Source organism: Coregonus lavaretus (genome assembly GCF_964263955.1).
Source record: "Coregonus lavaretus genome assembly, chromosome: 27".
NCBI classification, from domain to species: Eukaryota; Metazoa; Chordata; class Actinopteri; order Salmoniformes; family Salmonidae; genus Coregonus; species Coregonus lavaretus.
Genome location: NC_140014.1, coordinates 6,548,826 through 6,561,433, shown reverse-complemented (window position 1 = coordinate 6,561,433; position 12,608 = coordinate 6,548,826). Strand labels below are relative to the sequence as shown.

The window sequence follows — 12,608 nt, the reverse complement described above, 5'->3', positions numbered from 1 at the left end:
GCCTATTACCGGCAACTTCAGGAGAGTAATGGCAGAATCTGCGAAAGCCAGTGGGAGGAAGGTCGGGTCAGGTATAGGTTTGATTCTTCTGGTTATCTTGATCTCGGGCTCCCTCTTGAGTCATTTGTGTCTTATTTCATCAAACGGTGCACTTAAAGCGTCAGACAAGTTCAATGCATATATAGTTTATTAAAACACATACAGTGAGGGGAAAAAAGTATTTGATCCCCTGCTGATTTTGTACGTTTGCCCACTGACAAAGAAATGATCAGTCTATAATTTTAATGTTAGGTTTATTTGAACAGTGAGAGACAGAACAACAACAAAAAAATCCAGAAAAACGCACGTCAAAAATGTTATAAATTGATTTCCATTTTAATGAGGGAAATAAGTATTTGACCCCCTCTCAATCATAAAGATTTCTGGCTCCCAGGTGTCTTTTATATGGTAATGAGCTGAGATTAGGAGCACACTCTTAAAGGGAGTGCTCCTAATCTCAGCTTGTTACCTGTATAAAAGACACCTGTCCACAGAAGCAATCAATCAATCAGATTTCAAACTCTCCACCATGGCCAAGACCAAAGAGCTCTCCAAGGATGTCAGGGACAAGATTGTAGACCTACACAAGGCTGGAATGGGCTACAAGACCATCGCCAAGCAGCTTGGTGAGAAGGTGACAACAGTTGGTGCGATTATTCGCAAATGGAAGAAACACAAAATAACTGTAAATCTCCCTCGGCCTGGGGCTCCATGCAAGATCTCACCTCGTGGAGTTGCAATGATCATGAGAACGGTGAGGAATCAGCCCAGAACTACATGGGAGGATCTTGTCAATGATCTCAAGGCAGCTGGGACCATAGTCACCAAGAAAACAATTGGTAACACACTACGCTGTGAAGGACTGAAATCCTGCAGCGCCCGCAAGGTCCCCCTGCTCAAGAAAGTACATATACATGCCCGTCTGAAGTTTGCCAATGAACATCTGAATGATTCAGAGGAGAACTGGGTGAAAGTGTTGTGGTCAGATTAGACCAAAATCGAGCTCTTTGGCATCAACTCAACTCGCCGTGTTTGGAGGAGGAGGAATGCTGCCTATGACCCCAAGAACACCATCCCCACCGTCAAACATGGAGGTGGAAACATTATGCTTTGGGAGTGTTTTTCTGCTAAGGGGACAGGACAACTTCACCGCATCAAAGGGACGATGGACGTGGCCATGTACTGTCAAATCTTGGGTGAGAACCTCCTTCCCTCAGCCAGGGCATTGAAAATGGGTTGTGGATGGGTATTCCAGCATGACAATGACCCAAAACACACGGCCAAGGCAACAAAGGAGTGGCTCAAGAAGAAGCACATTAAGATCCTGGAGTGGCCTAGCCAGTCTCCAGACCTTAATCCCATAGAAAATCTGTTGAGGGAGCTGAAGGTTCGAGTTGCCCAACGTCAGCCTCGAAACCTTAATGACTTGGAGAAGATCTGCAAAGAGGAGTGGGACAAAATCCCTCCTGAAATGTGTGCAAACCTGGTGGCCAACTACAAGAAACGTCTGACCTCTGTGATTGCCAACAAGGGTTTTGCGACCAAGTACTAAGTCATGTTTTTCAGAGGGGTCAAATACTTATTTCCCTCATTAAAATGCCATGGTGGAGAGTTTGAAATCTGATTGATTGATTGTTTCTGTGGACAGGTCTTTTATACAGGTAACAAGCTGAGATTAGGAGCACTCCCTTTAAGAGTGTGCCCCTAATCTCAGCTCATTACCGTATAAAAGACACCTGGGAGCCAGAAATCTTTCTGATTGAGAGGGGGTCAAATACTTATTTCCCTCATTAAAATGCAAATCAATTTATAACATTTTTGACATGCGTTTTTCTGGATTTTGTTGTTGTTATTCTGTCTCTCACTGTTCAAATAAACCTACCATTAAAATTATAGACTGATCATGTCTTTGTCAGTGGGAAAACGTACAAAATCAGCAGGGGATGAAATACTTTTTTCCCTCACTGTAGGGTGTGTCTATATATGGAAAAATACAAGAACAGACCACTTTCAGTCGACCAAGATGTTTTTATTCGGGGACAGCCCTAATACATAGACAGCTCCTCAATGTCACATTAACATCCACATTGGACTAATCCTTTACCCTTTTGGATTAATAGTCACACTGAATCACCTGTGCACCTCTTCTTATTTCCCTAGTAGCAAGTTAGGTTTTCATTTGACAAGAACGAGACAGCCCTCTCTGCTAAGCTGTTTTCAATTTCCTGTCAGCTTTCAGCTCATAGAGGAGCCCTCTTCTTCTTTACTGCATAGTTCTGTGTCCATGCATTCTTTGAACCACTGAAAACCTCTCATCTCTGCATTGGGGAAAGTAACGCTTCAATGCTACAGTGGCAGTGCTTAGAATGTACCATGAGTTTACAAAACATTAGAAACAACTGCTCTTTCCATGACATAGACTGACCAGGTGAAAGCTCTGATACCTTATTGATGTCCCCTGTTAAATCCACTTCAATCCGTGTAAATGAAGGGGATGAGACAGGTCAAAGAAGGATTTTTAAGCCTTGAGATAATTGAAATATGGATTGTGTATGTGTGCCATTCACAGGGTGAATGGGCAAGACAAACTATTTAAGTACCTTTGAACGGGGTATAGTAGAACTGCAATGCAGCTGGGTTTTTCACGCTCAACCATTTCTTGTGTGTATCAAGAATGGTCCACCACCCAAAGGACATCCAGCCAACTTGACACAACTATGGGAAGCATTGGAGTCAACATGGGCCAGCATCCCTGTGGAACACTTTTGGCACCTCGTAGAGTCCATTCCCCGATGAATTGAGGCTGTTCTGAGGGCAAAAGGGGGTGCAACTCAATATTAGGAAAGTGTTCCTAACGTTTGGTACATTCAGTGTATATTGACAAGAGGCTAATTGTAGGCGTAGAAGAGTATTGATAAATGGCATTTCAAGGAAACTAAGAATGTTATGTCACCGCTGTGTGTGGCTGAGGGGAATAACGTCAGTTGGAATGGTGATGTATGCATGCACACACACACACACACATTCACACAAACACACAGCTCATGCTAAAACCAGTCTGCTTTTCTTTTTTTGTTACAGGGAGGGCCTTTGCCCCAGAGTTTTACTATGACACATACAGTGCGTTGTGGCAGAACCGGCCCAGGGTCTATGGCTTCAAGCTACAGTGGACCCAGCAGAACCCCCTGTCTGTGGACCGCATCGTGGCCTACCGACTGGGGATCAAACAGGTGAGCAAGAACAATGGGACCTTCTCCCACTTTTTATGCTCTCTGTTTTGTCACAGTTTCACCGTTTTACGTCTGCTTTTGTCTCAAGGGTAAGAGATCGATAAAGTTTGAATTAGCTGTAGCACACACTAGTTCCTAATTGTGTTGTCACTCTTGAGAGTGAGTTAGGCTGTCATGCTAGCCAAGTAATGACTTTGACATTATTCATTGCAACAAATGTCATTACTTTGCAGTCATTTCATGCAGAAAGACCAAACCAAGGAGATTGATAAGCATTGCAGAAGATGGGCCTGAGACCTAACATAGCCAATCCCACTAAAGCTTGTGCATGATGCACTTGTGAACGCATTAGCATTTGTCCTTTCTGACTGTCGCATTCTCTTGTGGGGGTCCTCTCCCCCCCACTCCACTTCAAAGATGAACAGAGGAAGCCAGCAGAGTGCGTTTCAGTTCTTTAAACCTCCTCCCTGTTGGTGGTGTTCCAGTTATGGATGGCATTCCGCTTGTCAATCATGTCTTCTCCGTTCACCATTCCCTCTCCCTCACCTTCAGCGCTGTCATCGCTCAGCTGGAATGGCAGAGTCCTCAGCCACTTCTAATGACATCACACACGGCGTGATTTATTCCCCGTCAGGGTTGTCATTGCCTGGTCGCCACCCACCGGCACTCAAAGTCAACACTGAGTAAAAAGTCACTGATTTTGTTCTTTCTTTTCCTTCTTTATTTAATAACAAAATTAGCAGTCTTGCGTGCTGTTAGTCATCACTGCGGGGAACTGAGGACATTTTTATTTTTTATTTTTTTGGTACTGTGTAAACGTCAGGTGTTCTGCCCAGTGATTTCACACATATTGGGGGAAGCTCTCTCTCTCTCTCATGACATGCTCACCATTACTTTTAGCACACTGAAGCACATTTTCACTGACTGCACAGATTTGTTTTTCAGGCTCGCAGGACTTCTTTAAGTACTCGAGCTGGGTGTCTTTTCACCTGGGAGGTGGTGCATCTGTATCGTCAGTGAGTCGGCTCTGTTCTACTTGTGTTCGTTCATCTCTTCTGCTTTCGTGTTTTCTTTATTATGACAAAGCATTGTGACAAAGCAGCTAGCGATTGTTTCTTATTTCCTAATTCTTGCTAGGTCTGCATAGGAGAGGAGCCTGACAGTCATTGCTATATAGGTGATTCTACAGAAGTGGTGAAAATTGCAGTCCCACCCCAAAAACGTAGGACATTTATTTACGTCATATGTTCTAATTCAATTCAATAACAAAGTCATTGTTTATACACCCATTTCTATTGAGAGGTGGCTGTTCCAAACCCGGACTCCTAAACTTTGTTTGAAATAAAGCAATTAATTATAAATATATATAGCACTATTTAAATTGAACATCTTGAGTTGTTCTATTATTACATTGAAAGAAACTGATCTAATTAGTAGTTTTGTTAATTTTTAAACATCTTTCTCAAAAAAAATGCTGTCCCACCATTTGAAGTCACTTCTGAAACACACACGTTAGATGACTAGAATGAATGTGCCTTAAGCCACACCCCTACAAATATCACCAGGTGATGGGATTGCACCCCTCTCCAGCGTAGCCTGTCTGCAAACATTTTGGAGAAAATGAGTGAGCAAGTTGGTAAATCTTTATGTATGTTTAAGAAGTATCACTACCGAACATCTAATATATCAAGAAATAGTTAAAGTATGGTTTTGGAACTAAACTATATATATTTTTTGCAAATGTACATATGTCCAAATGAAAAATATCCAGCCATATGTTAGTACTAATGAGTGATTAGTGCTTTTTGAGGTGGGTTCGGTTATTGAAAAATAATCACGGCTTTCAATTTCAGTTTCTTTTTTTCTTTTCTTTTTTTTTTTACAATAAATGCATTGTGGGTCCAATGCTGTTACAACACAGAATATAACAATTTACGGTAGTGACTACCCATTACTATCACTTATTAGAATGCTGAGTTGCATCCAAAGAACACCATACCCACTGTGAAGAATGGGGGTGGAAACATCATGCTTTGGGGCTGTTTTTCTGCAAAGGGACCAGGACGATCGGCTATGAAAAGCCAACTGAGAGACCTGAGCCCTAGGACCATACGTCGGGACTACCGGCCGTGGTGACTCCTTGCTGTCCCCAGTCCGCCTGGCCTTGCTGCTATTCCAGTTTCAACTGTTCTGCCTGCGGTTATGGAACCCCTACCTGTCCCAGACCTGCTGTTTTAAACTCTTAATGATCGGCTATGAAAAGCCAACTGAGATTTATTCCTGATTATTATTTGACCATGCTTGTCACTTATGAACATTTTTGAACATCTTGGCATGGTTCTGTTATAATCTCCACCCGGCACAGCCAGAAGAGGACTGGCCACCCCTCATAGCCTGGTTCCTCTCTAGGTTTCTTCCTAGGTTTTCGCCTTTCTAGGGAGTTTTTCCTAGCCACCGTGCTTCTACACCTGCATTACTAGCTGTTTGGGGTTTTAGGCTGGGTTTCTGTACAGCACTTCGAGATATTAGCTGATGTAAGAAGGGCTATATAAAATAAAATTGATTGATTGATTGATTGACGACTGATCCGTGTAAAGGAAAGAATGAATGGGGCCATGTATTGTGAGATTTTGAGTGAAAAGCTCCTTCCATCAGCAAGGGCATTGAAGATGAAACGTGGCTGGGTCTTTCAGCATGACAATGATCCCAAACACACCGCCTGGGCAACGAAGGAGTGACTTCGTAAGAAGCATTTCAAGGTCCTGGAGTGGCCTAGCCAGTCTCCAGATCTCAACCCCATAGAAAATCTTTGGAGGGAGTTGAAAGTCTGTGTTGCCCAGCGACAGCCCCAAAACATCACTGCTCTAGAGTAAAATAATAAATAATTGGTCATTTAGCAGACGCTCTTATCCAGAGCGACTTACAGGAGCAATTAGGGTTAAGTGCCTTGCTCAAGGGCACATCGACAGATTTTTCACCTAGTCGGCTCGGGGATTAGAACCAGCGACCTTTCGGTTACTGGCACAACGCTCTTAACCACTAAGCTACCTGCCGCCCGAGTAGATCTGCATGGAGGAATGGGCCAAAATACCAGCAACAGTGTGTGAAAACCTTGTGAAGACTTACAGAAAACGTTTGACCTGTGTCATTGCCAACAAAGGGTATATAACAAAGTATTGAGAAACTTTTGTTATTGACCAAATACTTATTTTCCACCATAATTTGCAAATAAATTCATTAAAAATCCTACAATGTGATTTTCTGTACCTATGATGAAAATTACAGGCCTCTCTCATCTTTTTAAGTGGGAGAACTTGCACAATTGGTGGCTGACTAAATACTTTTTCCCCCCACTGTATTCAAAATAAACTGAAATATTACATTTACATAAGTATTCAGACCGTTTACTCAGTACTTTGTTGAAGCACCGTTGGCAGCGATTACAGCATCAAGTCTTCTTGGGTATCACACTACAAGCTTTGCACACCTGTATCTGGGGAGTTTCTCCCATTCTTCTCTGCAGATCCTCTCAAGCTCTGTCAGGTTGGATGGTGAGCATTGCTGCACAGCTATTTTCAGGTCTCTCCAGAGATGTTCGATCTGGTTCAAGTCCGGGCTCTGGCTGGGCCACTCAAGGACATTCAGAGACTTGTCCCGAAGCCACTCCTGCATTGTCTTGGCTGTGTGCTTAGGGTCGTTGTCCTGTTGGAAGGTGAACCTTCACCCCAGTCTGAGGTCCTGAGCGCTCTGGAGCAGGTTTTCATCACAGACCTCTCTGTACTTTGCTCCGTTCATCATCGATCCTGACTAGTCTCCCAGTCCCTGCCGCTGAGAAACATCCCCACAGTGTGATGCTGCCACCACCATGCTTCACCGTAGGGATGGTGCCAGGGTTCCTCCAGATGTGACGCTTGGCATTCAGGCCAAAGAGTTCCATCTTGGTTTCATCAGACCAGAGAATCTTGTTTCTCATAGTCTGAGAGTCTTTAGGTGCCTTTTGGCAAACTCCAAGTGGGCTGTCATGTGCCTTTTACTGAGGAGTGGCTTCCGTCTAGCCACTCTACCACAAAGGCCTGATTGGTGGAGAACTGCAGAGATGGTTGTCCTTCTGGAAGGTTCTCCCATCTCCACAGAGGAACTCTGAAGCTCTGTCAGAGTGACCATCGGGTTCTTAGTCACCTCCCTGACCAAGGCCCTTCTTCCCCGATTGCTGAGTTTGAGTCTTGATGGTTCTAAACTTCTTCCATTTAAGAATGATGGAGGCCACTGTGTTCTTGGGAACCTTCAATGCTGCATAAATGTTTTGGTACCCTTCCCCAGATCTGTGCCTCGACACAATCCTGTGTTGTGGAGCTCTACGGACAATTCCTTCGACCTCATGGCTTGGTTTTTGCTCTAACATGCACTGTCAACTGTGGGACCTTATATAGACAGGTGTGCCTTTCCAAATCATGTCCAATCAATTGAATTTACCACAGGTGGACTCCAATCAAGTTGTAGAAATATCTCAAGGATGATCAATGGAAACCGGATGCACCTGAGCTTAATTTCGAGTCTCATAGCAAAGGATCTGGGTACTTATGTAAATAAGGTATTTCTGTTTTTTATCTGTAATAAATGTGCAAGAATTTCTAAAAACGTGTTTTCGCTTTGTCATTACGGGGTATTGTGTGTAGATTGCTGAGGATTTGTATTTATTTAATCAATTTTAGAATAAAGCTGTAACGTAACAAAATGTGGAAAAAGTCAAGTGGTCTGAATACTTACCGAAGGCACTGTATTTATTTTCATTCCCCAAATTGCACCACTTCTGTAGAATGACCCATATAAGAGTCAGCAACAAAGCAGACACCTGGTTAAGAGCAGGGGGTGAAATAACAGGAGAGGAGTGAGGGCAGGAAACTAATTAACAACTTCATCCAGAGGGGAATAGCTGCCAAAATAAGGTGAGGAACCAGTGATGGAATTCACTAGAACAGAGGTTAGCTGTGTGTGCCGTGATTACATGTGCATGAGCTATGTCTGAAAATCAGACAGGCAGTATCTTTCAGTGGGAGAGGAGAAGAAGTGGCTGCTGGGTAAAAAGAGGACTCTTCCACTCTTCCAGACTCATCACATTGCACATTGCATTGTTGTCACTGTCCCTGTCAGCCCCTCTCTTGTTTAATAGACAACGTTCTCTAACCGCCTGTCTTTTGCATTGATATTATGGAGCGCTTGTATTGTGGTTTTATTCGCCGGGTTCAGTACAGTGGTTTCCTGGATGAGGCCCATCCATCATGGAGGTATGGTTGGTGACTGCTCTCTCCTTTCCGCCTGGCTCAGTGCCTGCTGTGCCATGCACTCCTCCCGTCCTCTCCCCCTCTCTAGTCTGGCACTCCGGCCCTCTCTCTCCTCTCTCTTGCTCACTCATTCACTCACATTTGCTCACGTGTGACATTTTCAGGACACCAGCTGCAGGTTGGACGTTTATTGTCATTATTCTTGTCCTGGACGCAAAACGGAGCGATTTCCCCTTAGATAGGCCATCTGCAAACTCAATATGGCTATATTGTAAAAGTTCCTGAAAACAAGAAGTAGCTTTTTGGTCTTAATTTACAGTAAGGTTAGGGTTAGGCATTAGGGTTAGCAGTTTGGTTAAGGTTAGGGTTAGGTTTAAAATCAGATTTTATGACTTTGTTGCTATGCTAGCTAGTGTCCACTCTGCAGAGCTGCCTCTAGAAGAAGATTCATGACATAAAACGCTAACCTGCATACCAGCCTGCATGGGCTTTAACTTTGCCCCTAGGAGGGTTGACTGGACTGGACACTTAGCTTGTTCACTTGCTGCATATGCAGTTCCTAGCAAATAGGTATGGATTTTTTAATAACATACCTATTTGTGTTTTACAGCTAATTGATCCATAATTGGGTAATTATGGGTATGAGATGAGGGGAGGTAAATCTCTAGTCATGTGTGTCCCTCTTTAGATCTCAGATTGCAATACTAGTGAAAAGATTACTCACTTATTTGAAGTATTATATTACCTTGTAAACCAGGCATTGTATGAAATAATATCCATGGGGAAAACAAAGCAGCACCATCTCTGGCCATCAAACTGAAGGCAAACCGAACAAATACTTCATTTAAAATCAGGCAAAAGTAAATCAAACCCCACTTCTTGTTTGAAGTGTTAAGCGTAGGAGATTTTCATATTGTTTCTAATTTCCCCAGCTTTCATTGTTTTGCCTCTTAAATCTTGTTAGGGAGAAGGTAATTGCTTTACAAATGAGCTCACTCTGTTGGGGTATGAATGCTTTCCAGCGCTTTTTATATTGTTTGTGTCCAGTTGGCTGGTTTGATTTTGGAGTTTCATTTAGCCCTTTTTTACGTGTGTGTGTATGTATGTGTGAACAAAGTGTTTCTTCCCAATCCAATCATTTGCCAAAATGACAGATAACCAGTCCTATTGTTTAAGCAGAATTAGCCGGTTATTATTCTGTCTGTATTGTGCATAGTTTAATAGCATTGTTTTCTGGGCAACGAGTAATGATGAATAATGAACACTTCCATTAACTTTTTAATCACTTCCACTTTTCCAACATCGTGGCTTTGGCGTCACAAACGATTTACATAATGAGGAAATGATAGCTACCTCGATGATGAGATGCCGCCATTATTATACGCATTAGTCACGGTGGTCTAAGGACATGCAGATTAATTCTCATAGTTATAAGCCAACCGATAACAGAGTTAGTCTCACTTCGGCTGGGGGATTTGGCGTCGACTAAGACTGGGCTATGTGAGCCTATATCACGTTCTCACGAAACGCGCTATATCGCTGTCTTCCGTTCTCATCCTTTATCCTTGATAACAGAAGCTGATCAGATCCCCGATGGATCAAGCCATTGGGAGTTTGGGGATCAGCCCGGGCTGCCTAGAAGTGTTGCAATTCCACTGTAACAATATCATCATACAGCTCCAGTGTTGCAGCAAGTGGGAAGTAGCATCCCATTCATTCATTCTGAGGAAGAAAGGCAGTTTGTCTATTTGTTGGTTTGGACTGGCTGGCTGGTTGGCTGGCCGGTTGTCTGTCCCTTTGTCTTTCAATACCCGTTTCCCATGGTTGATTGGGTGCAGAGGAGGGAGGGAGGGAGGAAGGGAGGAAAGGGAGAGACTGTGAGGAGGGATGTAGGGGGGGAGTCAGAGGGATACCGTCCTCCATCACGCTAACTCTCCAAGCTCCCCATCTCTTTTGGTCAGGTGGCCCAACCCTCCCCCCACTCCCATTGATGATGTAAGCCCCCGCGGGGTCATGACGGCGGTCGTTTCCGATCAGGCGTCCCAGCAGGACGCCCTTATCTAATTGTGCACCCCGTATCCGCCTCTGATTCCCGTGCCCCCATACTGTTTATCCGCTTAATTTATTCAATGGTGAGTTCTCTTCTTTCGCTCTCCCGCTTGCTCGCTCTCCCTCCCACCCCCACCCGTTCTCAGAAGCTCATACAGGCTGAGATATGCCAAATGGCTGCTAATAGCGTATTAAACTCTGCGACTGCTCATAGGACTTCGCCTCAACTTCACACACAGTGTCGTCTAGCATCCTAACAAGGCCACGTGTAACAACTCATTCACATTCCCCCTTACAGCTCTCTCTCCCACCTTAGTACACTACTGTTAGAGTTATAAGTACTCTTAGAATATCTGTTTCACAATGTGCTTTTCTTGTCCTTGCCGTACGTAATAGGGAAACATAGACTATTGCAGAATATTTACATAAGTATTTACTAATATATTTTATATTTACTGTATATATTTACAAATTCAATCTCTCCCTATCACAGTCTGCTGTCCCCACTTGCTTCAAAATGTCCACCATTGTTCCTGTACGCAAGAAAGCGAAGGTAACTGAACTAAATGACAATCGCCCCGTAACACTCACTTCTGTCATCATAAAGTGCTTTGAGAGACTAGTTAAGGATCATATCACCTCCACCTTACCCGACACCCTAGACCCACTGCAATTTGCATACCGCCCCAATAGATCCACAGATGATGCAATCGCGCTGCACACTGCACTATCCCATCTGGACAAGAGGAGTACCTATGTAAGAATGCTGTTCATTGACTACAGCTCAGCCTTCAACACCATAGTACCCTCCAAGCTCATCATTAAGGACGGGGCCCTGGGTCTGAACCCTGCCCTCTGCAACTGGGTCCTGGATTTCCTGACGGGCCGCCCCCTGGTGGTGAAGGTAGGCAACAACACCTCCACTACATTGATCCTCAACACAGGGGCCCCACAAGGGTGCATGCCCAGCCCCCTCCTGTACTCCTTGTTCATCCATGACTGCGACCTTCAACTCAATCATCAAGTTTTCTGACGACACAACAGTGGTAGGCCTGATTACCAACAACGACGAGACAGCCTACAGGGAGGAGGTGAGGGCCCTGGCGGAGTGGTGTCAGGAAAATAACCTTTCCCTCAACGTCAACAAAATGATGGAGCTGATCGTGGACTTCATGACCACACTGCCTGCCCTCCAGGACTTCTACAGCACCCGTGTCACAGGAAAGCCAAGAAGTTCATCAAGGACCTCAGCCACCCGAGCCACGGCCTGTTCGCCCCGCTATCATCCAGAAGGCGAGGTCAGTACAGGTGCATAAAAGCTGGGGCAGAGAGACTGAAAAACCTCTATCAGACTGTTAAATAGCCATCACTAGCCCACCTCCACCCAGTACCCTGCCCTGAACTTAGTCACTGCCCTATGTAGATAGACATGAAACACTGGTCACTTTAATAATGTTTACATACTGTTTTACCCATTTCATATGTATAATACTGTATTCTAGTCAAGGCAATCCAACTATTGCTGTAAATATACTATTCTATCCTACGTATTCTTCAGATATACTACATATTCTATCCACATACTGTCCATAATGTCTATACATCCCATCACATATATACTGAACAAAAATATAAACTCAACATGCAACAATTCCAAAGTTTTTACGTAGTTACAGTTCATTTAAGGAAATAAGTCAATTTAAATATTTTCATTAGGCCCTAATCTATGGATTTCACATAACTGGGCAGGGGTGCAGCCATGGTTGGACCTCGGACGGCATAGGCCCACCAACTGGGGAGCCAGGTCCAGCCAATCAGAATGAGTTTTTCCTCACAAAAGGGCTTTATTACAGACAAATACTCCTCAGTTTCATCAGCTGTCCGGGTGGCTGGTCTCAGAAGGTTCCGCAGGTGAAGAAGCCGAATTCTCTAAAATGACGTTGAAGCGGCTTATGGTAGAGAAATTAACATTCAATTATCTGGCAGCAACTCTGGTGGACATTCCTGC

The 12,608-nt window shown here is 44.0% G+C and overlaps 2 protein-coding genes across 2 annotated transcripts in view; one reads left to right on the top strand and one right to left on the bottom strand.

The window, feature by feature from the left end:
* The window catches only part of LOC311103132 (transcriptional repressor protein YY1-like), a 964,063-nt gene that overhangs the window by 763,985 nt on the left and 187,470 nt on the right, over positions 1-12,608 (bottom strand). The gene's annotated exons all lie outside the window — the stretch shown is intronic.
* Positions 1-12,608, top strand: part of LOC311103120 (MAM domain-containing glycosylphosphatidylinositol anchor protein 2-like) — a gene marked incomplete at its 3' end in the record, with an annotated part of 221,901 nt that overhangs the window by 159,373 nt on the left and 49,920 nt on the right. Inside the window, exon 10 of the mRNA XM_084144660.1 lies at positions 3,121-3,269. Coding sequence (XP_084000786.1) covers positions 3,121-3,269 — 149 coding nt within the window. The remainder of the gene's footprint in view (positions 1-3,120; positions 3,270-12,608) is intronic.